The sequence below is a fragment of the Mauremys reevesii genome, linkage group 1 (assembly GCF_016161935.1).
Source record: "Mauremys reevesii isolate NIE-2019 linkage group 1, ASM1616193v1, whole genome shotgun sequence".
Taxonomy (NCBI): Eukaryota; Metazoa; Chordata; order Testudines; family Geoemydidae; genus Mauremys; species Mauremys reevesii.
Genome location: NC_052623.1, coordinates 217,232,360 through 217,255,228, shown reverse-complemented (window position 1 = coordinate 217,255,228; position 22,869 = coordinate 217,232,360). Strand labels below are relative to the sequence as shown.

The 22,869-nt window shown below is 49.1% G+C and overlaps 1 gene segment (V, D, J or C); it reads right to left on the bottom strand.

Annotated features, from left to right (window-relative positions):
• Positions 1–15,060: 15,060 nt before the first annotated feature.
• On the bottom strand, positions 15,061–15,849 carry LOC120368848. The segment is given in 2 exon segments: positions 15,061–15,419; positions 15,526–15,849. Coding segments are annotated over 2 exon segments (456 nt in total).
• Between the last annotated feature and the right edge of the window lie 7,020 nt (positions 15,850–22,869).

The window sequence follows — 22,869 nt, the reverse complement described above, 5'->3', positions numbered from 1 at the left end:
GGACCAACTCCAGTCTCTTCAAGGTGCTTGCGGATTACTGCAGACGACGGGCTTGGGACCAGTACCTGAGTACCCTGATGATCCATACGCTTTGTGCTGAAGCCTATAGGAAGATTGAGAGTGCTAAAAAGGAGACATCTGAGCTACCAATTGGGGCACTGAAGTACATGGGGACAACCCCCTTAGTAGTACCTGCAAGGACAGAACAAGAGGTGCTTGTCATGAGTACCAGGCTGAAAGGCAGTAAAGGGGCATTAGCAATGATAGAGCAGCCAGTTGAAGGAGAGCTCCCGGAAGGAGTGCTGGTCCCCAGTGGAGTCATAACCCTACCTGCTGAAGCCCAGGAAAAGGTGACTATACTGATTGCTAATGAAACAAGTCGAGATGTTGTTGTGAAGCAAGGACAAAAGATAGCAGACCTCTTCGAGCCTGAATCAATTGTGAAACCCCAGTGCGAGACTCAAGTTCCAACAATAGACCCAGCAAAGTTTGACTTTGGAGATTCACCATTGTCGGAGGAGTGGAAAGATCGCCTGAGGAGGAAACTTTGTGAAAGGCCCAAGGTGTTCTCACTGCATGATGTGGGATGTGGGATGTGCAAAAGGACTAGAGCACAACATCAGACTACATGACTCCCGACCTTTCAGAGAGAGATCTAGGAGGCTTGCTCTCTCCGAGATGGAAGATGTGCGACAACATCTTCAAGAGCTGGCTGCAAATGGCATCATTACAGAGTCCCGCAGCTCATACGCCTCACCCATTGTGGTGGTCCGTAAAAAGAATGGGAAAATCCGGATGTGTATAGACTACCGCACCCTAAACCGCCGTACTGTGGTTGACCAGTACACAATGCCTCGAGTCCAAGATGCTTTAGACTGTTTGCTGGGAAGCCAGTGGTTCTCTGTGTTGGATCTTCGGAGTGGATACTACCAGATCCCTCTGGGTGAAGAAGATAAGGAAAAGACAGCCTTCATCTGCCCATTAGGGTTTTATCAGTTCGAATGCATGCCCCAGGGGATTTCTGGAGCACCTGCCACATTTCAGCGTCTTATGGAGAAAGTTGTGGGAGACATGAATTTACTGCAAGTGTTAGTTTATTTGGATGACTTGATTGTATTTGGAAGAACTTTGGAAGAGCATGAAGAAAGACTTCTTAAAGTGCTTGATAGGTTGGAGGATTATGGTTTGAAGCTTTCAATTGACAAATGCCAGTTCTGCAGGACCTCGGTGAAGTATGTGGGCCACATCGTGTCCCAAGAGGGTGTGAGTACTGATCCTGATAAAATAGAAGCACTCACTACATGGCCACGTCCAAGCAACTACACAGAACTCAAGACTTTCCTTGGGTTTAGTGGCTACTACCGTAGATTTGTGAAAAACTATGCTACAATTGTAAAACCCCTCAATGATCTTACCAGGGGATATCAGTCCAGCAAGAACAAATCTAAGACCAAGAATAAAGGGCCTTCTGTGCACAGACGCTATGGCCCCTTCGAACCCTTTGGGCCACGGTGGAATGAGAGATGTGAAAGGGCTTTTCGAGAAATCATTACTTGCCTAACTCATGCCCCTGTCCTAGTCTTTGCTGACCCAAGCAAGCCATTCATCCTGCATACTGATGCCAGTTTGGAGGGTCTGGGAGCAGTACTGTACCAGGAGGTGGAAGGCACGCGTAAACCTGTAGCCTTTGCCAGCCGAGGACTGTCTGATAGTGAAACACGCTATCCCACTCACAAGCTGGAGTTCTTGGCCTTGAAATGGGCCATCACTGAGAAATTTCGAGACTACTTGTATGGTGCTCAGTTCCAGGTGTGGACAGACAACAACCCACTGACTTATGTATTAACAAGTGCTAAACTGGATGCTACAGGGCAAAGATGGGTGGCCGCTTTGGCTAGCTATGAGTTCAGCATTCAATACCGATCAGGGAGAAGCAATGTAGATGCAGATGCATTGTCCAGGCGTCCACAAGCACCAGGAGTTGCTGTGATACCCACGGATGCAAATACCCACTATTTGCAGCGTGAGTCGCAGAGAGCCGGAGGCCCATGAGAGCCTTCATGGATGCGTTGCTGAAGCTCTGGGCCTGCCCCCTGAATGCGTGCCTTCTGCTTCGGTGAACTATATTGCTTTGGACCAATCTCCCTTGCCCGTGCTCAATGCGGCTGACTGGCAGGAAGCCCAGCTGCAAGATATTGACATTCGTGATACACTACTTGCCAAAAGGGAGGGGCGAGGCCCAGCTGTGGTTGTCCCACCTACCCCAGAGGGCAAACTACTATTGAGAGAATGGACCAAGCTAAAACTGATTCAGGGAGTGCTACACCGCGTGATCACAGATCCTCTACAAAGGCAACGGAACCAACTAGTGCTGCCGAAAGAGTACAGAGGCCTGGCCATGAGGGCCCTGCATGATGACTTTGGACATTTAGGGATGGAGAGGACCCTGGAACTTACCCGCAGTAGGTTCTATTGGCCCCGGATGGCTGAAGATGTTCGCAGAAAATGTGAGACCTGCGCTCGATGTGTTCAAAGGAAAACTCTGCCCACGAGGGCTGCATATCTGAAGAACATCACCAGCAATAAACCTCTGGAGCTGGTATGCATTGATTTCTTGTCTTTAGAAGTGGACAAGAGGAATATTGGGAACATTCTAGTAGTGACCGACCATTACACGCGATATGCGCAGGCATATCCCACACGTGATCAGAAGGCCACCACTGTCGCTCGAGTACTATGGGAAAAATATTTCTCAGTTTATGGATTCCCAGCCCGGATACACTCGGATCAGGGACGAGACTTTGAGAGTCACCTTCTGAAGGAGGTGCTGAGGATAGCAGGAATTAAAAAGTCGAGGACAACGCCTTATCACCCGCAGGGTGACCCTCAGCCAGAGAGGTTCAACCGAACCCTGTTAGATATGTTAGGGACTTTGCGGCCAGAGCAGAAGGCAACCTGGAGCCAACATGTTGCATTTCTGGTGCACGCCTACAACGCCACCAAGAACGATGCTACGGGAGTCACCCCATATCTCTTGATGTTTGGGCGAGAACCAAGATTACCCATAGACCTGTGCTTTGGTGTATCAGAGGATGGCGATAGCTATGAAACCCATCAGCAATATGTATCCCGACTACGAGAAAAGCTGCGGGATGCTTACCACTTAGCTACATCTGCAGCTCGGAAGAATGCAGACCGCAACAAACATCGATATGATTCTAGAGTACGTCTGCAAGAGCTCCAGCCAGGGGACAGAGTCCTGCTGCGAAATTTGGGTATTGCTGGCAAACACAAGATAGCTGACAGATGGAAAGCAATACCTTACTTGGTGATGGAAAAGCTAGAGACCTGCCGGTCTACAAGATCAAACCTGAAGAGGGTCCAGGGCAGACAAAGACCGTGCATAGAAACCTTTTGCTCCCGGTGGGGGAATTGGTAGGCAGCCCTTATGAGATGGACCACAACAGGGCAATTGGGCAGAACGAAGGTGCTGTACCAAAGCCACCTCCCAACGTGGACAGCCGGCCTCCTGCAGCTAACCTACCCCTACTCAGCACATCTGAGAGTGAGTCTGAGGAGGAAGACACAACCATGGTGTATCCTAGGATGAAGACAAGATTGCAGTCTCGATCAGCTGAATCAAAAGAGACTACCTCCTCTTCCGCCCTAAACCCCATGGCAGAAGTATTTAGGCCCATTCCTGACACTCCTGAGCCACTGGTGGAACCCCCGTGTAATGACTTACACAGATTATTGGACAGTGGCGACATACAGATGGAAGATGTCCCAAGCACCTTCGATCCTCCACGGTTAGAACTAGAAATGCAGGGGCCTATGCCAGTATCCGAGGTGAACTCACAGGAAACCTCCCCATCCGTCACTCAAGAGGATGTCCCCCCTACCACAGCAACAGAGATTCTCCATAGGCGAGACAGAGTAATAAGACCAGTGAAACGGCTAACTTACGATGCACCTGGGGTGATTAGTGAGGAGCCAATACATTTAGCACACAGGTTTGTGAAAGCTAAAGTGGGCTATCTGAGGCCCTTTGGAGGGGACCAGTAAGTTGGTATAGTAGGGAATGTGATTTGTCGGGACGACAAATTCTCGGCTGGGGGGAGGATGTAAGCAGAGTCAGGATGAGATCTACCCTGACATCTGGTGGTACATTATGAGGAGTGGGCAAAGGAATTTTAGGAATGTGCATTTGCATTGGAAAACCCACTCCACTTAGCATAACACACAGCAGCATGGGATGGTTATTTTCACACTGTGGAATCCCCAATTTCTTTGTTATTGGGGCAGGAAGGAAAAAAAGGGGCTGTTACCTTAATTATGTGAATGAGGAACTATGAGACTGCTTTATGACAGAAATGACTCAACCTACATTAAATAGTACTTGCTAGCCAAGGGACATGGGTTCCAAAACCCAGTGAAGAGAGAGAGGGTGGGGACTGGTGTGTGTACCTGATGGTATGGGCCCCTTTTGAGGGCCTGGAACACCAATTGCACTTCCTCCTCTCTCCACTGTTAAAGAGCAGAGCTAATTTTGAATCCTTTAGGAATCTATCTAGAGGTTGCTGACCTGAATTCACATTGGGCCATGTGGCACTGGGGCTCTCCTACTACAAGTTGAAATCACTAAGAGCTGAAGTCACTAAAAGAACTAAGCTTACTGAGCGGAAATCACTGAGTGCTGTGTTAAGTAGTGGGAGAGCCTGAAGATCTATCACCAAGCAGCTGGCAGAGTGGAGCAGTCTGCAGCACGTTGGAGCAGCCCATGGAACAGTGAGCAGTGTGGAGCGGTTTGTGGGGGACGGCTGACGTGGTTCACGGGTCAGCTGGAGGAGCGGCACAGCTGGTGGTGTGGAGCCATTCCTGGTGAAGGCTGCAGCAGAACTCCACGGAGAAGCGGGGCAGTCGGCCCTGGCCCACGTAAGGTGTCCCTTAGCACCCTGTGTGTGCGACCCCTCCCCCCATTTCCACCTGGGAACTCTGCAGATAAACTTTTGAACTCTGGGGTGGCACTGACCAGAGACTGAGACTTTTGGGTTGTTGGACTTTGGGGTGATTGGACTTAAGACCCTAAGGGCAGTGCCAAATGTACTTGGAGAGGGGTTTTGCTTCTGGTTTGTTCCTCCTTTATTAAAAGGATTTTGCTACACTCAGACTTCGTGCTTGCGAGTGGGGAAGTATTGCCTCCTGGAGGCGCCCGGGGGGGTGGTAGGTAATTGTCCCAGGTCACTGGGTGGGGGCTCGAGCCGGTTTTGCATTGCGTTATTGAAACGGAACCCCTGGATACTGAACCCGGCCCTTGTTGCTGCCAACTCAGAGGGGCAGAAGGGTTACATAGACATCGAGCTGTTGATCACTACCTGTAAGGGTCCAGTATGGGGCTCGTCCTTCTCAGGCGCGGCGGGGAGCCAGGCGCCTCCCTACAGGCAGAAATTCCTCTCAGGCTCAGACCCCTCAGCAGGGGCAGAGCAAACCAATAGTCTCTAAACAAGGCAGAGTCCCGGCCCTTTAGCAGGGCCCGAGTAAACACAGTGTCTATAAGCCCGGCCCTGGGGCAGGGCGGGGCAACAAACAGTCCCATCCTAGGCCTTTCAGCAGGGCTGAGCAAAACATAGTATCTAAGCCCAGGCCCTTGGGCAGGGCGGGGCAGTAACAGTTCAGGCTCAGGCCTTTCAGCAGGGCTGAGCAAACACAGTATCTAAGCCCTCCTCAGGCCAGGGGGAGGGGGAGTCTGCCACCCTTGGAGGTGTGGCAGGGGGGACGCAGGCCCTCCCACTCCACTGCATCCCAGCCCGGGGCCCTAGCAGTGGCAAAGATTCGCTGCAGTCAGTGGGGATCCTGGCCGCAACACACTGACATTGGCTCGGGGTCCCCTAGAGCCAGACTGGGGTCGGCTACCCCCGGGCCGCTTCCAACCTCCCCCTCCCTAGGTACCTGTCTCTTGCTGGTGTCATCCGGTGGGTCCCAGACCATGGGCTCCTCAGGATACCGGGCAGAGGGGAGTTCCGGCAGCTCCTCTGGATACCGGGCCCGGGGGAGCTCAGGCAACTCCTCCAGATACTGGGCACGGGGAAGCTCAGGCCAGTGCTCCTCTGGATACCCAGGCACGGGGAAGACTGGGCCCGGCAGAAGCTCGAGCACCAGCATCTGTCCTCTCCAGCAGCCTCCGCCTAACTGAGCACTGGGGCCGGGCTTTTATACGTCCTGTCCCGCCCCTTGACTTCCGGGGGGCGGGGACAGGTGGCGGTGGCTCCACTCACTCCGGCGCCTGGTCTGGCTCATCCTTCTCAGGGACGGCGGGGAGCCAGGGTGCCTCACTACACTACCCATTGAGCCTGACAATCTAGGCAGCTTTCTATCTACCTTATAGTCCATTCATCCAATCCACATTTTTTTAACTTGCTGGAAAGAATACTGTGGAAGACAGTATCAAAAGCTTTGAGAAAGTCAAGATATATCATGTCCACTGCTTTTCCCATATCCACAGAAGGCAATCAGGTTGGTCAGGTATGACTTGCTTTTGGTGAATCCATGTTGACTGTTCCTGACCACCTTTCTCTAGCTCTTTTTTTCAATATCCAGCACATCCATCAGAGTTATTATCCCTATGTCTAATAAATCACACCAATAGGAAAAATAGTAGTTCTGGTGGGAAAGGCAGGGGACTGGGAGTAAGGACCCCTGGGTTATGTCCGCTAATTTTGTCACCAACTTACTGCATGACCTTGGGCAGTTTAACCTATCTTCATATGCTCTTTCTCGATCTCTCTGGGACATTTTGAGGTTTCTTTCACGATTCCCTAATATCAAGCTGAAATCTTGTCTTGATTCCATCTCTGGTCAAAAGGTCATAGAACCTGTGATAAATGAAAGGTGGGTGGAGGGTAGCTCCCTTTTATGAACACCCAGCCAGCCAATAGGTACAAAATCCCTCATAGTAGCTGTTCTCTGATTACTCTACCTGTAAAGGGTTAAAAAGTCTCACTGCTATGCATAGGTAAAAGGAAGCGAGTGGGCACCTGTCCAAAAGAGCCAATGAGAAGGCTAGAACTTTTTAAAATTGAAACAAGACTCCCCTTTTGTCTGTCTGTCTGTTGTTCTCTCTGGGGAGAGGCAGACAGAGCAGCTATGCTGTAAGAGTTTAAGCTGGACCTCAAGGAAGCTATTCTTGATTCTTAATCCTTGTAGTGTTTTTTTAAATCTAGCAAATGCCTAAGTTCCAGATGTATTTTCTTTCTTTTCTTTATTAATAAAATTTACCTTTTTTAAGAAAATAATTGGATTTTTGTGTCTTAAGAGGTTTGTGCACATGTTTAATTAGCTGGTGGCAACATCTGATTTCTTTTTTTTTCTTCCTTTCCCAGCTCTTCCCCAGAGGTGGCATGAAAGGGCTTGAGGGTACCCCACAGGAAGGAATTCCTCAGTGAGCCTTCCTGTGTTCTCACAGGGGTTCTGCACATGGGTTGTGGCAGCATCTACCCACAGGGCTGCCCGGGAGGGGGTGTGTGTAAGTGGGGCAATTTGCCGCAGGCCCTGCAGGGCCCCCCCCCCAAGAATATAGTATTCTATAGTATTGCAACTTTTTTTTATGGAAGGTGCCCCTAAAATTACTTTGCCCTGGGCCCCCTGAATCCTCTGGGCGGCCCTGTCTACCCGGCCAAGGTCAAAGAGAAGCTGTAACCTTGGGAGTTTAATACAAGCCTGGACTGGCCAGTATTAATTTTTAGAGTCCTTGTGGGCCCCCACCTTTTGCACTCAAAGTGCCAGAGCGGGGAATCAGTCTTGACATGGTGGTAGAGCAGTGGGCTCATTCTGAACCAGAGGCACAGACCTCAGGATTTTAAAAGGAGAGAGAGAAGAAAGGCTCAGGCTGCGACAGAATACAGGCAAGCCCCTATGAAAGCAAACGTGCGGATAGGAGCAAGGACTGATTTTTATCATTGATACAGATTCCCAAGATATCGAAGAGAGTGGGTAGGGTCCATATGGTGGTGAGAATGGGGGCTCTGGATGGTGCCACAAGGAACCAGTCTTCTAGGTAGGGAAACACGGAGTGATCCAGGTGTTGCATGTGGGCTGTCATGGTGTTGCAAACCTTCATAAATATGCAAGGGACAGTAGCAATCCTGAAGGGAAGGACCTGGAGTTGGTAGTGGGAAAGGCCCACCATGAAGCGGAGGAATTTGCGATGAACAGCGTGGATGTCTACATGGAAATATGCATCCTTCATATCGAGAGCCATGAACCAGACTCCAGGGGGAAGTGACTGGATGACGATGGGGAACGTGACCATCTGGAAGCAGAATCTGCAGATAAATTTGTTCAGCAACCAAAGATCCAAAATGGGATGGAAACCACCTCCCTTCTTCAGTACAAGGAAGTAAGGGGAGTAGAAACCACGGCTATGGTAGCATTGTGGATCAGATTCTATGGCACCCTTGCGGAAGAGGGCCATCTGCTTCCTCTTGGAGAAGATGGTATTGGGAGGGATCTCCTGAAGGTTCCCAAGGAGGATGACAGGGTGGAAAGGAGAGAAATTCTACGATGTAGCCCTGATGAATAATGTCCAGCAGTCAGCAACTGGAGATAATCACACCCCAGTTGTGGGCAAAAAGGAAGATGTGACCTGGGTGGTTGCCTCGGGGTTGGAGGGCGGTTCATGAGTCTCGGAGAAGGAGTCAAAAGGGCTGTTTGGAGGAACATTGCAGGACAGCAGAAGTGTCAGGGGCAGTGGGAGAGGAGTAGTGGGGTTGCTGTGAGTGCTGATAACACCAAGATGGTTCTTAGGGATGTTGAGGATATGGCTGATAGGTGGCACAAGGGTGGGTTTTGAAGGATGACTCTGCTGCCTGTGGGTTGGGGATGGGGTATATATACCCAGTGACTGGAAGGTGGCACAGGAGTCCTTAAGGTAAGGGAGTGTAGGGTCTCGTCAGTTTTGTTACTGAACAGTTTGTTATTGTCAAAGGGGAGGTCCTCGAGCATAGTCTGGATCTTCTTTGGAAACCCACTAGATTGCAGCCAGGAATCATGGTGGAGGACAACTCCCGAAGCCAGAGAGTGGGCCACAGTATCCACAGCATCAACTGCTGCCTGGAGAGCCACCTTGGTGACCAATTTGCCTTCATCCAGAAAGTGCTGGAAGTCCTGCTGCTTCTTCAGAGGGAGGAAAGCTTTGAAATCTGTAAGCCTCGAGTACAAGAGGAAGTCATACTTGGCCAGGATGGCCTAATAGCTGGCAATGTGGAATTGGAGGCCCACAGTGTAGACCTTGGGGCCCAGGAGGTCTAGCTTCTTAGCGGCATGACTGGGGGGAGTATTTTTAAAATGCTGCTGCCAGGTGCGTTGAGTTGCCACATGGACCACAGGAGAGTTAGGCGGTGGATGAGAAAAAAGAAAGTCGGCCCTTTTGGAGGGGACAAAATACTGACGTTCTGCCTGCTTGGGAGTAGAGGCACAAACGGCCAGTGTTTGCCAGACCATCTGGGCCAGTTATAAAATGGCCTCATGAATAGGCAGGGAAGTGTGGGAAGGCCCAGGGGGTTGTAATATGTCCAGGAACTGGTTCCGGGGGTCCTGTACATCTTCCACAGGTAGGTTGAGGTCCAGAGTCATCCAGTGAAGCAGAACCTGGTATTGCAGGTGGTCACTGGGGCAGGAGGAAGGAGAGGGTGTCCCGGTGTATGCTGGACCAGATATGCAAGTCTGGATGGTCCTGGTGAAGTGCATGGAGACGAAGGTGATGGCAGTGGACCAGTCACTGTAGTTGGTGGTGGGACCAATGGTGCTTTGATTTATGGTCCCTGAGTAGGGTTTCTTCGGCACTGGAGCATCCAGATCGATGTGATCTCACCCGACCAAGCATGGCTTGGGGAAGCAACACTGCATTTAGAGACTGTCCCTGTCAGGGAGCCACCTTTATGCCCATGACCGTGATTCTTCTGAGCATGATGGGTCTTGGACGGTTGTGGCAGTGCCAGCCGCGAAGGACCCAGAGAGGTGTAAACCGCCAGTGCATAGCTCCAATCCATCAGATCCATTGTCCTTGGATCTGGTTGCATGAGTGGGTGCATTGCCTCCTCCATAAGGAACTTGCGGAGGTGAAGTTCCCTGGCCTCTCAAGTCCAAGCTGGAAAGGAGCAGCAGATGGAGCAGTGGGTGGCAATATGAGCTTGCCCTAGTGGTAAAGCCAAAGTGGTGCTTGTTGCTCACAGAGAATGACCATGGGCACGAAGTAGTGTTTGAACCTGGCTTGCTTGGGCATAGTCCCTGGGCTGGTGGAGGAGTCCCCACAAGGGGAAAAATCCAATGAAGGAGACCTATCTATGAACGAATGGGACAACTATATACAACTACAAAAAACTATGTACAGACAATGAGCAAAAAACAGTTCTCTGAGTGAGCTAAGAGCACCAAGGAACAGAGATTCCAACTCTGGCCATGTGGTGGTAAGAAGGAACTAGAGCGGCGTCGAGCCGCACAGCCTCTTAAAGCTTCGGACATGCCACGCAGTCAATGCATGATGCACTTGCGGCTCAAGAAATTCCATTTATACCTAGGCTGGTGAGTACATCACAGGGAATAATCCTGCAGCATCTGGAAAGGGGTTGCATCAGATGTGGCCTAGGACCTCTTTTCCATTGCAAATAGCTATGATGAATTATGAAACATGACACAAATGTTCCTCCTTCAAGAGAAGAAGGGAGAAGCTGGGTTTGTGTCTCACAGTGTCTGTGGGAGGGGACAGTGCAGGGGACTGAGCTAATGAGTGAAACCTGATCTCAGATCAGCTCCTCACAGCGAGTGGGGGGGGGAGAGGGAGTTTTTGTCCAGGGGCTGCACCCACTTGGCTCAGTGTGCGGCTCCAGGCGCAGTAATAGAGCCCCGTGTGGTTGGGGAAGAGGCTGTCTGTGCTCAGCGTGAAGTTCTGCTGAGTCGGTCGGGCAGCTTTAAAGTGTTTCTCCGAACTGTCGTCAATCAAATCCTGGCCTCTGGAGAGAAAGAGCATGTGCAGGGCTCCTCCCTGGGGAGGCTGCCGGTACCAGTACATCCAGGGGGTTGAACTGTATCCCTGCAGGTAGCAGTGCAGCTGGACAGAAGAGTTGGGGGGCAGAGAAATGAAGCGGGGGGTCTGGTGGAGAGTCTGAGAGCGCCCGCCTGTGAATGAGACACAGAGATGAACGGAGAAAGAAAGAGGAAAGGAGTCCGAAAGAGAGAAGGCAGGTAAATGGCAATGAGAAATATCGCTCAGTTCTCCCCTTACAGTGCAGGAGGGTCAGGAGGGTGAGAAGCAGCCGCAGCCGCTCCGGCATCTTCCTGCCCTGCAAACTCACTGATCACAGAGCCGGACGCATCGTCTCTCTAAGGCCGGATATGCTACTCTTCAGACATTTGACACCAATATTCAAATTTTCCTTTCAGATGTTCCCTCTCTCCTACTCTTGACCCACAATTTGTGACTCTTTTTTCCTAGCCCCTTATATACCTTACTCTCTCTATCTCTTTGACACTCCCCTCTGTTCCACTCTTCTCTTTCCATTCTCCTCTCTCTTTCCTGATCTTTGTTTGTCTCTTCTGCTGTCTTTCTCTCTTACAGCTCATATAGAAATCACATTATTTTTGTGCCTATATCAATATTCTTGTCACTAAAATTTTCCTACCCAGCTTCGCCCACCAGTGGGCCTTTCCAACCCTTCCAGCTTCAGTCAGGTTATAAAATTTCACCCTCTAGGTACAGATCATCGTCTTTTCACCTTCCCTGTTCCTGGACCTTTCCCTCTAAATCGTTTCAAATAATCTCTCTCTCTCTCTCTCTCTCTCACACACACACACACATACACATACAAAGAGAAGTGACAAAGCAGAAATATGCAGTATTCACCTTCCCTTCTGGCTAATCCAAGATACTTCAAAGTACAAACCACTTCCCCACGTAATTGTATTTAGAATCATCCAAAACAGGCTACCCAGGATACTGAGAACCCCCCAGCTTGTCTGGAGGAGACTTGTGGCTTCCCCAATAATTGCTCATGGCCTCTTTGGTCAGTGGCTGGCTCTCCTTTGAAGTGCCAGCACCCAACACACGGCAGGGCAGTAGATTATGGTGCATATCTTGATATACCTAATAATCCAGTGTGTAACTGAATGCTGGGCATGTTTTAAAGGGAAGGCAGTTGGGAGCAAGGCATTAATAGGGGGTCATACATTTTAAGAGATGGTTGTCTTGGGGAGCGCACATAAAATAATGACAGGCACCTTCACTAATGTATCACCCCACCTACCAGTGGCAGCAGGGGCCACTAGATTAGTGAAGGAAGAAGGGACTTCTCTGCAGTGAGGAGAGGAGAGGCAGAAGGCAGGTGTCTGGCTGCAATGGGACAGCAGGCAGATACGGGCCTTATATTGGAAAGGGAATCTAAACTTGGGAAAATAGAGATAGGAAGGAGGATCTAGATGGGGAGATGCATGTCTGGCTTGTCCTCTACATGTAGCTCTGCTTCTTGGCCTATGACCAAGCCAATCTAGCCCTATTGTCATTGCCATAATGAATACTACCTAGCAATCAAAGGTTAAATAATTAAAGGCCTGCTCCTGTTGCCATTGAAGTTAATGGAAGAGCTTCCATGACTCCAGTAGGAACAGGAGTGGCAAGCTCCCAATAGCCTTTGAGGTAATAAGGGTTTTACAGATGAAGAAACTGAGGCACTGAGTTGCCTTAAAGATCTACTCAGTGACTAGAATAGGAAGAAGAACCTAGAAGTTCCTGGCCTCACTCTCAGTCAAACAGAAGATGCTGCTCTATTTGCACCTGTTATCACAGCATGGTCTCTAGAGTGGGCATTGTACCAAAATACCCATGAGGAAGATGGACATGCAGACAGATCCTAGAACCAATGTAACATGATTACATCTCACCATGATGGATGCTACATTGTTAGCAATACTAGCTGCTGTTCTAGAAGCTGCTGCTGCTGCCACGCAGCAAAGAGCCCCACAAAGTGACCTCTTTTCTCCCAATCCCACCCTTAGGAATGAGATGACTCAAAACTAAAGCACTGCACTGTGAGGCCAGGTTACTTTAGCAGAACTGTGTCACCTGCACTTCAACAGAGAGACTCTCTGCAGATGAGCAGCGAATGGAGTGAGGGTGACACACACTGGCAGCATATGGGAAATGTAACCTCTGGATCCTAGAGCTGTGATTCTAACTTTGCAGTCAATGGGACTGTGCAGATAAATAGATACAGAGCATCAAGGGAAAAATATATACATACAGACATACCTCTCGGTAAATGCAGTGTACACATTCACATTAGATATTATATCAGTATGTAGGATGAAATCCTGGTGCCCTTGAGGTCACCTGGAGTTTTGTCTTTGATTTCATTGAGTCCAGCATTAGACCCATATATTCTAAAATAAAGCACAAAACAGCAATTGAGTTACTTACATTAAACTATTGCCACAAAACCAAGCTGTTCAGGCACTCAATACATATTCCCATATGTTTTCTTATCATAAATCCTCAAACTGCCTCTCCTGCCCTTAATGTGAGCAGCTGTGTAACTGCCATTTCCTCTTTCCTCTGCATCAGCCTCTTATGGGGGGGACACCTGTTGGGTGTTCCTGCAAGCTCAGGGACACAGATCAGCTCCGCTCAAAGGCACACACAATGCCTCAATGGAGGTACCAGCTGAACCACCATAACCAGGATCTGATTGCAATGGACTCTGTTCACTATCTCAGGATGGAAACAGGGGTGAGAGCTTAACTATCAGTGACTGTCCCTCTCACGTGCAGATTAAACTGATTCTGAAAAGTGTGTTGGGGAAGAAATGTCCCCTTCCCCCAGGGCCATGTCAGCATGAATGTGGCAGTGGAGTTCCACTATCTCTGGGGGTTTCAGTCAGAAACACCCAATAGCATCAGGCAGCTGCATCAGACACCAGCCATACCCAGAAACTGTGTGAATTTGGATATTCCTAATTCCTAAATCATTTCCTTTTCAGAGGTGGTTTAATGCCCCCTACTCCCGCCAGCATATACACCCTGCTCACAAAATGTTACCTATTAGTTGTTTAAACACTAAAGCAGAACAGGGCTGTCAGGGAGCCTGTGTTCAATATAACAGAGAAAGAAACATTTCTTAATAGGGATCCATTAGACTAGTGAATCAAGCTGTGGAAAGGACAGAAGTTCTGTTTTACAAAGGATTTTGAGATCTTGAAATTTGGTTTATTCCAAATGGAAGCAAAAACTAAAAATTTTAAATTCTCGGCAAAGGAAAAAAAATTAAAAGTGTGTTTCGGGTTGATCAGAATGTTTCATTTCAAAACAAAACGTTTTGTTTCAGTTTTGACTTTTTTATTTTGTATGATAGTATAATATACCATATAACACAACATATAAAAATGAGCAACAAAAAGTTGTTGCAAAATGAAAATTTGAAACATTGCATTCTGCAAATGTAAAAATGTCCCATTTTCACATTGACTGGGGTTTTTTTGTTTGTTTGTTTTTTTCCCCAGCTTTTCTTGCAAAATGAAGTTCTGGTGACATTGATCCGATTGTGCCAAGCATTTTTAATTTTGACACAGTTGCACTTCTGCTGCAATTTGGGACCACGGAAATTTCTCAAACCAGTTCCACTTGGGAACAGTCTCTGCTGGGGAGGAAGTGGAAGCACCATTTAAACCCAGACTGGATATACCACCTTGAAAAATAGATGTAGAGTACAGTTCTGCACTGGCTGGAAAGGGGGTTGGTGGGGAGGGCAAAATGTGGCCCAGGAGGTTGATTCCATACTGATGAGCTAGGTGTTTATTATGATTCGTAATGGCCTGTAATGAGTTAGAAATCATAGAATATCAGGGTTGGAAGGGACCTCAGGAGGTCATCTAGTCCAACCCCCTGCTCAAAACAGGACCAATCCCCAACTAAATCATCAAATGTGGGGCTGTGTATCACAGTGTCCATTGGAGAGTACGGAGCAGGGCAAGGCAGGAGACTGAGCTAGTGGGTGAAACCTGATCTCAGCTCAGCTCCTCACAGGGACAGGGGGAGGGGGAGTTTTTGTCCAGGGGCTGCACCCGCTTGGCTCAGTGTGTGGCTCCAGGCGCAGTAATAGAGCCCCGTGTGGTTGGGGAAGAGGCTGTCTGTGCTCAGCGTGAAGTTCTGCTGGGTCGGTCGGGCAGCTTTAAAGTGTTTCTCCGAACTGTCGTCAATCGAACCCTTGATTCTGGAGAGAAAGAGCATGTGCAGGGCTCCTCCCTGGGGAGGCTGCCGGTACCAGTACATGTAGGGCTCTGCATTGTATCCCTGCAGGTAGCAGTGCAGCTGGACAGAGGAGCCGGGGGGCAGAGAAATGAAGCTGGGGGTCTGGTGGAGAGTCTGAGAGCGCCCGTCTGTGAATGAGACACAGAGATGAACGGAGAAAGAAAGAGGAAAGGAGTCCGAAAGAGAGAAGGCAGGTAAATGGCAATGAGAAATATCGCTCAGTTCTCCCCTTACAGTGCGGGAGGGTCAGGAGGGTGAGAAGCAGCCACAGCCGCTCCGGCATCTTCCTGCCCTGCAAACTCACTGATCGCAGAGTCTGCTCTGATACCATCCTTTTAGTTCTCCTCCCACATGTTTCCTACTTATACCCTACCTTCCAATCCCTGACTCTGTACCTTGCTAACTGCCTTCCATGTGTCTCCCTCTCTCCTTTTACCTGGCTTTCTTTCTATCCCACTCCCTTCCCTAAACTCTCTTCAAGTCCCTTTCCCTCTTCCTGTCCAAGCAGAAGTCATATTATTCCTTTCTTTTGCTGCCCTTGCTCCTCCAATCCCCAAACTTCTTTTATTAAAGAACCCTTCTGGTTCAGTGTTTTTTAAATAGATTCCCTTTCACTCCCATTGTGGTTTAGAGCTTCTTCTACAAACCAAATTCTTTCCATTGCCCAGTTCCTCTCCTAGGGGTTAGCTGCCTGTGCCTGAGAGCCTCCTGACATGGCTGGACAGTGCTTGTGGCTTCCTCTGATCGTCACCAGCCTGTCTGCTGATGGCCAGTGAACACCTCCCCTTTGAGATTCCAGGGAAGAGCAGGCTGTAGCCCTGTGGACTATTGGCATGGTCTTGCATAACCAGTAAACCAGAGCACAGTAGCACACTGGATTTTAGCAATTTCATGGAGGAAGCAACTGGGATCAAGGAAGCAACAGAAGTCAGGAGATTGACAGAGATTATAGGGAGGCATATGGCAAGTAGCACATCCTGTATTGCTATCCATTCAAAAATTATGAGTCAGGCCCCCAGAATCATGAGATTAAAATAACAAGGAATACTTTTGGGGTTCTTTTTCTTTGCCTTCTGGTTTCAGAGCCTTTAGGATGCACTTATGTCACATTCTGCAAACTTCTCTCTGCAATCAGGAAAGACAAAATATTTGATTTTTTTAAATGAAAGCTAAGATTGATTTTCAGAAAAATCACTTGCTTCCAGGAGCTGGGGCTTTAATAAATAACACCAAACATTGTCAGTTTTATGATAAAAGCTTGAGAGTTGGCAACACAGCAACACCCCACCAACTAGCAAGCAGCGCCCGACACGCTGAGCAATTCTCAGGGTCTGTGTGTCTGAGGTGAGGTGGGGTCAGAACTTATTAAGGGTCCCCAGCCTGCCTCCAATAAGGAGTTCCTATGCTGGCAAGGCTGCACAAAGTGGCAGCCTATATGATCAGGAATCCTGTATAAACCCTTCAAGTGTTGCTGCTTGTGGAAAGGGGACTTTGTAGTCTTTAGCTTCCCCTGCTGCCCCAGAGGCTAAATGCCTCACACAGTAGGGTACTGAACCCCATGAAACTAGCCATCAATACGACTGCCACCATTCCTTCCCTTCTCTCACTGTGAGAAGGTCTGCACAGGACATAGGCTCAAGAGAATGCAGGGTAATCTTTGCCTAGAGAGGGCTCTGCCCATTCCCCACAGAGGATTTAGTCTTTTCTGGAACTGCTAGTTTAAGACAAGCAGTGGCTGAGGTGCTGGCTACAGTATGACCCATTTCAAAGCTACTGATGCCAGACCTCAGCCTCACCCTCAAGCACTAGTTTTTAAAACTAATGTTATTTCTCCTGAGAGAGGGACTTGACTAACACCAGAGCTCAGCCTGCCTTTTGGCCATGAAGGCCTGATAGTCCAGGATATGAAGGCTGGCAAATCTTCCAACCGCATGAATCCCAGCATTGCAGTTCAGGGCTCTCGGGTGCAGTGCTCTTTGCAGCCAGCCTTCTCTCTGACCATGATTACTGTGACATCGCACTCCATATGTTTTGTAAAAATATGTTTATAAGTGTGGATATGATGTAACTGGAATTTGCTTTATGCAAAAAGTCTCTCGTAAGGTATCTTTACAAAGCTTATAATCTACTGAGTGTGGTCATCCTATTTGTATGACTGTATCATTCTTGTATCTGAAAGTAGGAATATGAAATATAACTCTGAGGGCCTATTGGAAAAGTGTGGGCCATTAATCGTGATTTGACATCCTGATGGCTCCCATTAACCAGGACCATTGGTTGTAAATGGCTCTGTTTACTTGTAAGCCTTCCTGTATATATGTGTGCCAGCAAGTGGGTAATGAAGTCTTACAGTGACATGTGATCATGTCACCTGAACTGAAATCCATCTTTAACCTGGTACTTTTCCATTTAGAAGTGGGAACCCAGAGAGACAAATGATTCCTGCCTTGTGCCAAAGATATATAAGGGGGTGGAATAGAACAAAGTGGGCCAGTCATGAGGAATCCTCTAGTTACCACCTGAGCTGGAGCTAACAAGGATTGTACCAGGGTCCAGACTAGGAAGGAGTCTAGTCTGTGAAAGAAGCTTATTGGAACATCTCTAAGGGTGAGATTTACCTGTATTCAGTTTCTTAATGTATTAGACTTAGACCTGCGTGTTTTGTTTTATTTTCCTTGGTAACTTACTTCGTTCTGTCTGTTATTACTTGGAACCACTTAAATCCTACTTTTTATATTTAATAAAATCACTTTTGTTTATTGATAAACCCAGAGTAAGTGATTAATAGCTGTGCCTATCTCTCTATCAGTGTTATAGAGGGCAGACAATTTATGAGTTTACCCTGTATAAGCTTTATACAAAGTAAAACAGATTTATTTGGGGTTTGGATCCCATTGGGAGCTGGGTGTCTGGGTGCTAGAAACAAGAGTACTCACTGAGCCATTTTCAGTTAAGTCTGCAGCTTTGGGGGCATGGTTCAGACCCTGGGTCTGTGTTGCAGCAGGTTTGCATGTCTGGCTCAACAAGACAGGGTTCTGAAGTCCCAAGCTGGCAAGGAAAACAGGTTCATAGGTAGTTTCAGCACACTAGGTGACAGTCCCAAGGGGGTCTCTGTGACCAAACCTGTCACAATTACCTTAACCACCAAGCTCCCATGGGGAGGGAGAGAGACATAGATGGGGATGTCTTTTTTCTTGAGTTCCTTCAAGATAGAGGCAGTGGTGTGAGCTGTCTGCTACGCTACACCTTCCTCACCAGTTGGTCCAAAATCTAGTTGCAAGGCACAGTTGCCAACTTCCATGCAGTATATAAGCATCCCGACTTTCACAATAAGCCAAAAATCAAGCTAATCCCATTTCAAAACAAGGCCAAAACAAGCTAGTCCCTAAGACCCCCAACACTATATGACTAGAATCCCCTCGGCATGCAGTCTGAGACTGTGGTGGGCCTGTTGAGCACCCCTGTCTCTCTCCTCCCCTTGCCCCTGCTTGTCCCCCCTTGCTCCTGCTTGCCGGGAGCCAATCAAAAAAAAAGAAGCTACAAGCCAATCAAGCAACAAGCTACAAGCCAAAAACTAGCCAACAAGCAACTCACAAGCCAATTAAGCCAAAACCAAGCCCAATTTCTGCATTTTTTTCTGTGGGTTTGGCATGTCTGCTGCAAGGGCATGGTAACCCTATAAGAGAGGGGTTTCTGGCCTAGGTAACAATACTCACTAGCTTGAATAGAAGAATTTGTTGCAGAAACCTAAATAATCTTGTCCTTCATTGGTCCTCTGGTCAGGTGTTTATGACAGTAACACTCACTCTTGGGGCCATTGTGCATTCTTGGACAGGGACCAACTCAAACGCAGCTTGCTTACCCTGCTGTTTAAGAAGTGTCTCTGGGACCATGGTCTGTTATGGCAGCACAAAGGACCTGCAAAACAGCTTCATTGCCACCTGAGGATTACCCCTGGCATAAATGGCTCCCACTGGCTGTCAATCCCCTTTCACACCCCACGCAGGAGATGCTAGTGCTGGGGGTGGGAGGTGGATTGGCCAGAGAGTAGCCCTATTGATTCTGCATTGCTGCCATGCCCCAGAGGGCTCTGAGCTGGGGTACACAAGCTAGGTCAGCTTTCAGGGCTGGGGACTCAACCTCAGCAGCTCTGAATAGGAAAGGCAAAAATTTCTCCATTTGCTCTCTGCACCAGCACAGGGATGAATTTCACAACTCTTTACTTCTGCTGCCCCTGCATGGATACGTCACGCCACTGCATACAAAGCTGTTAAACAATTTCCTCCTGTTTCCTTCCAGGGGATGGAGGAAGTTTTCAGGTAGCAGGAAAGTTTAGGACTTCTTCCAAGACAGGAGACCTGCCTTCCCACCTCCTGAAAAGCTTTTCTGTTCCTCCAAGTTAGTATTGCCTACCTCATTATCCTCCCTTAACAAGAGCCAGTGACTCAGTGTTCATTTGCAGAGCAGCCTGGTGTCTTGGGGGTTCTGTTTGCTGCTCACAGTCGCTTGCACAATCGGATTCTCTGCTCTCTGGAAGCTGCCGGGCCTGTCTTTCCACAAACCTAGAAAGGGTAACAGTCTGGAGCATTTAATTTGGGGAGATGCTCAGGGGGGCAGGTTGATGTCTGTCCCCACCACAACACCTCTCTACATCCCACCAGCAAGGGCTTACACAGCAGAGCTGAACCGCTGCGGCCCCACTCAACAGCCAGGGATGTGGTCTAACTGCCTGTGCTTTATTCTCAGTAACATGACCTACCCTGAACGGGGCTGACAGACTGACAGCAATACACTCTCCACGTGGCTTTCCACAAGGCCCCAGATGTTTCCAGAATAACAGCCCTTCCCAGCCCCTCTCAGAGCTGGGTTATTGTATCAGTGATGCTTACTGGACCCTAGGAGGGGTTTAGAACAGGCTCTCTGCTGACTGCAGGCTCAGCAATAAAGCTGTGTCATTTCCTCTGGGGTCAAGAAGGATCCTTGCCAGTCTGGGATTTTGTCACTGGTTTCCTGCCTTGAAAGTGCTTTAGGAGTTTTCGTGCAAGAATCCTGTCATCAATGAGTAGCAGATAGAGTTAGTGACCCACAGGTGAGAAGCTGCCAGTACCAGAACATACAGGATATGGAAATCCCCTCCACACTGCAGTCCAGGGATGTTAAATCACCAATCGTTTTTTACCAAGGACCTGGGCTGCTGTCTGGAAGATCTGTGTGGAGCTAGTGTCTCAAATTCCAGAATGAACCCAGTAAGAGAAGGGGAGATTGAGACAGCAAGAGAGAGTGTTTATCTGGAATTGTATTTGTCACTATCAAGAGTCACCAAGTACCAGCTTCATAATAGAAAGGACTGCATGGGCAGTCTGCATTTTTTCCCATCGGGCCTGAGGCCCTCCTGTATACAAGAGAACCCCCTACACTCTTTATGTGGAGCTGCAGAACACTGCCCACTTCCTGTGTACCAGTGCCCCACTCACTCCTGGCCAGACTGAGCTGAGTTTCTTGCCAGCTTTGATTCAAAATTCACCCTCTCCATCCTCCTACGTAATTCATAAAGTGCCCACATCTCTTGTTGTAACATGCTGGCTTTCTGCTAGTATGTGTGTAGGATCATGCTGCTCTCTAGTAGCTATACAGAAAGGGAAAGAGACCTGTTACTAGATACTAAGGGGAATTTCCTTTAGTGCATGTGATAGAGGTTTGAAACCTGGTAGAGGTCTGTGATTTTTAGGCCCTCAAGAATCAGGATTAGAGCTGGTTGGAAATTTTCCAATGGAACATTTTTCTGTTGGAAAATGATGATTTGTTGAAATTAAAACATTGTGGAAATGTGTCAGTTTTGTCACTTATGACATCTAATCTTTCCTGCCAGCTTGTCCACCTGGCAGGTGGCCACAGAGAAAGGACCCTGGAAGCCATGGCTCAAGCCACAGCTTCTAGGATCCTGGTTTCTTGGTAGCCCACCAGCCTTTTTGTTTCAAAAAAGTTGAAATCAAGTGTTATTTCAATTTTTCAAAACAAAAAGTTTTGGACTCTTCTGCCCACCCTCAATTCTGTGGGAAATTTTGAAATTGCAATTTTTCATTCCAATGCAGAACTACATTTTTTTTAAATTGTGAAGTCTGCAGAACAGGAATTCCAGTTTCCGATCAGTCCTAACAAGGAGTCTAGTTCTGGCTCCTCAGGTTTATTAAGCGCTTCAAAGTAGGGACCACGTCTTCATACATATTTGCATACATAAAGTGCCCCATCTGACAAGTATATCTGGCAGCTGCCCCAGTACAAATATTTCCAATAATAGTGGGCCAGTTTTCAAAAGTAGACACTCATTCTGGATGCTTCAGTTTCTTAATATCAGATTTTGGTCACCAGAGGGGGCCACAAATCAGTCAAGGACAGTCCTGTTCAAATAAACAAGTATGACCTTGCATTGTACCCTAAAGACAGTCAGGGATGGACCCTTGTGGACCATCTTTGGGGGTGTTCAAGAGCTGAGGACACTCCCCCAGCAAAGTCCTGCCCCTAACCTGATCCTGACCAAAACTGGCAGCAGATCTGCGCTGACCCATCATAGCTGCCAGGCAGGGGGACATAGTGAAAGGAGATGGCTCAGGCATGGGTGGCAAGTTTGTAAAAATTTTGGTGGTGCCCAGAACCCGCCCCCCAACTCTGCCCCCCAAACTCCACCCCCACCTGACTAAGGCTCTGGGAGGGGGCTCAGCGGGGGAGGTCTGGGGTGCAGATCCTGGGCTGGGGATTAGGGTGCAGGAGGGGTGCAGGGTGCAGGCTTTGGGATGGAGTTTGGGTGCTGGGTGCAGGCTCTGGGCTGGGGCAGGGGGTGGGTGTGCAGGAGGGGGTGAAGGGTGCAGGCTTTGGGACGGAGTTTGGGGTTGGGAAGGGGTGTGTGGGAAGGGGGAGGGAATTTGGGAGTAGGAGGGAGTGCAGGGTGAGGGCTGTGGGGCTGAGGATGAGGGGTACATGTTGCAGGAGGGGGCTCAGGGCTAGGGAAGAGGGTTGGGCTGTGGGGTAAGGGCTGTAGATGAGGGGTTCATGATGCGTGGGGGCTCAGGGCTAGGGCAGAGGTTTGGGGTGTGGGGTGAGGGCTGTGGGGCTGAGGATGATGGCTTCATGATGTGGGGGGGCTCAGGGCGGGGGCAGAGGATTCGGGTGTGGGGGGATGAGGGTTCTGGCTGGGGATGAGGGGTTCATGCTGTGGGGGGAGGCTCAGGACTGGGGTAGAGGATTAGGGTGCAGAGGGATGAAGGTTGGGGCCGAGGATGAGGGGTTCATGCTGCAGGGGGGCTCAGGGCTGGGGCTGAGGATTAGGGTGCAGGGGAATGAGGGGTTCATGCTGTGGGGGTGCTCAGGGCTGGAGCAGAGGATCAGGGTGCGGGGGGATGAGGGCTCTGGCTGGGGCTGAGGATTAGGGTGCAGGGGGATGAGGGGTTCATGATGCAGGGGTGCTCAGGGCTGGGGCTGAGGATTAGGGTGCGGGGGGGATGAGGGCTCTGGCTGGGGCTGAGGATTAGGGTGCAGGGGGGATGAGGGCTCCGGCTGGGGCTGAGGATTAGGGTGTGGGGG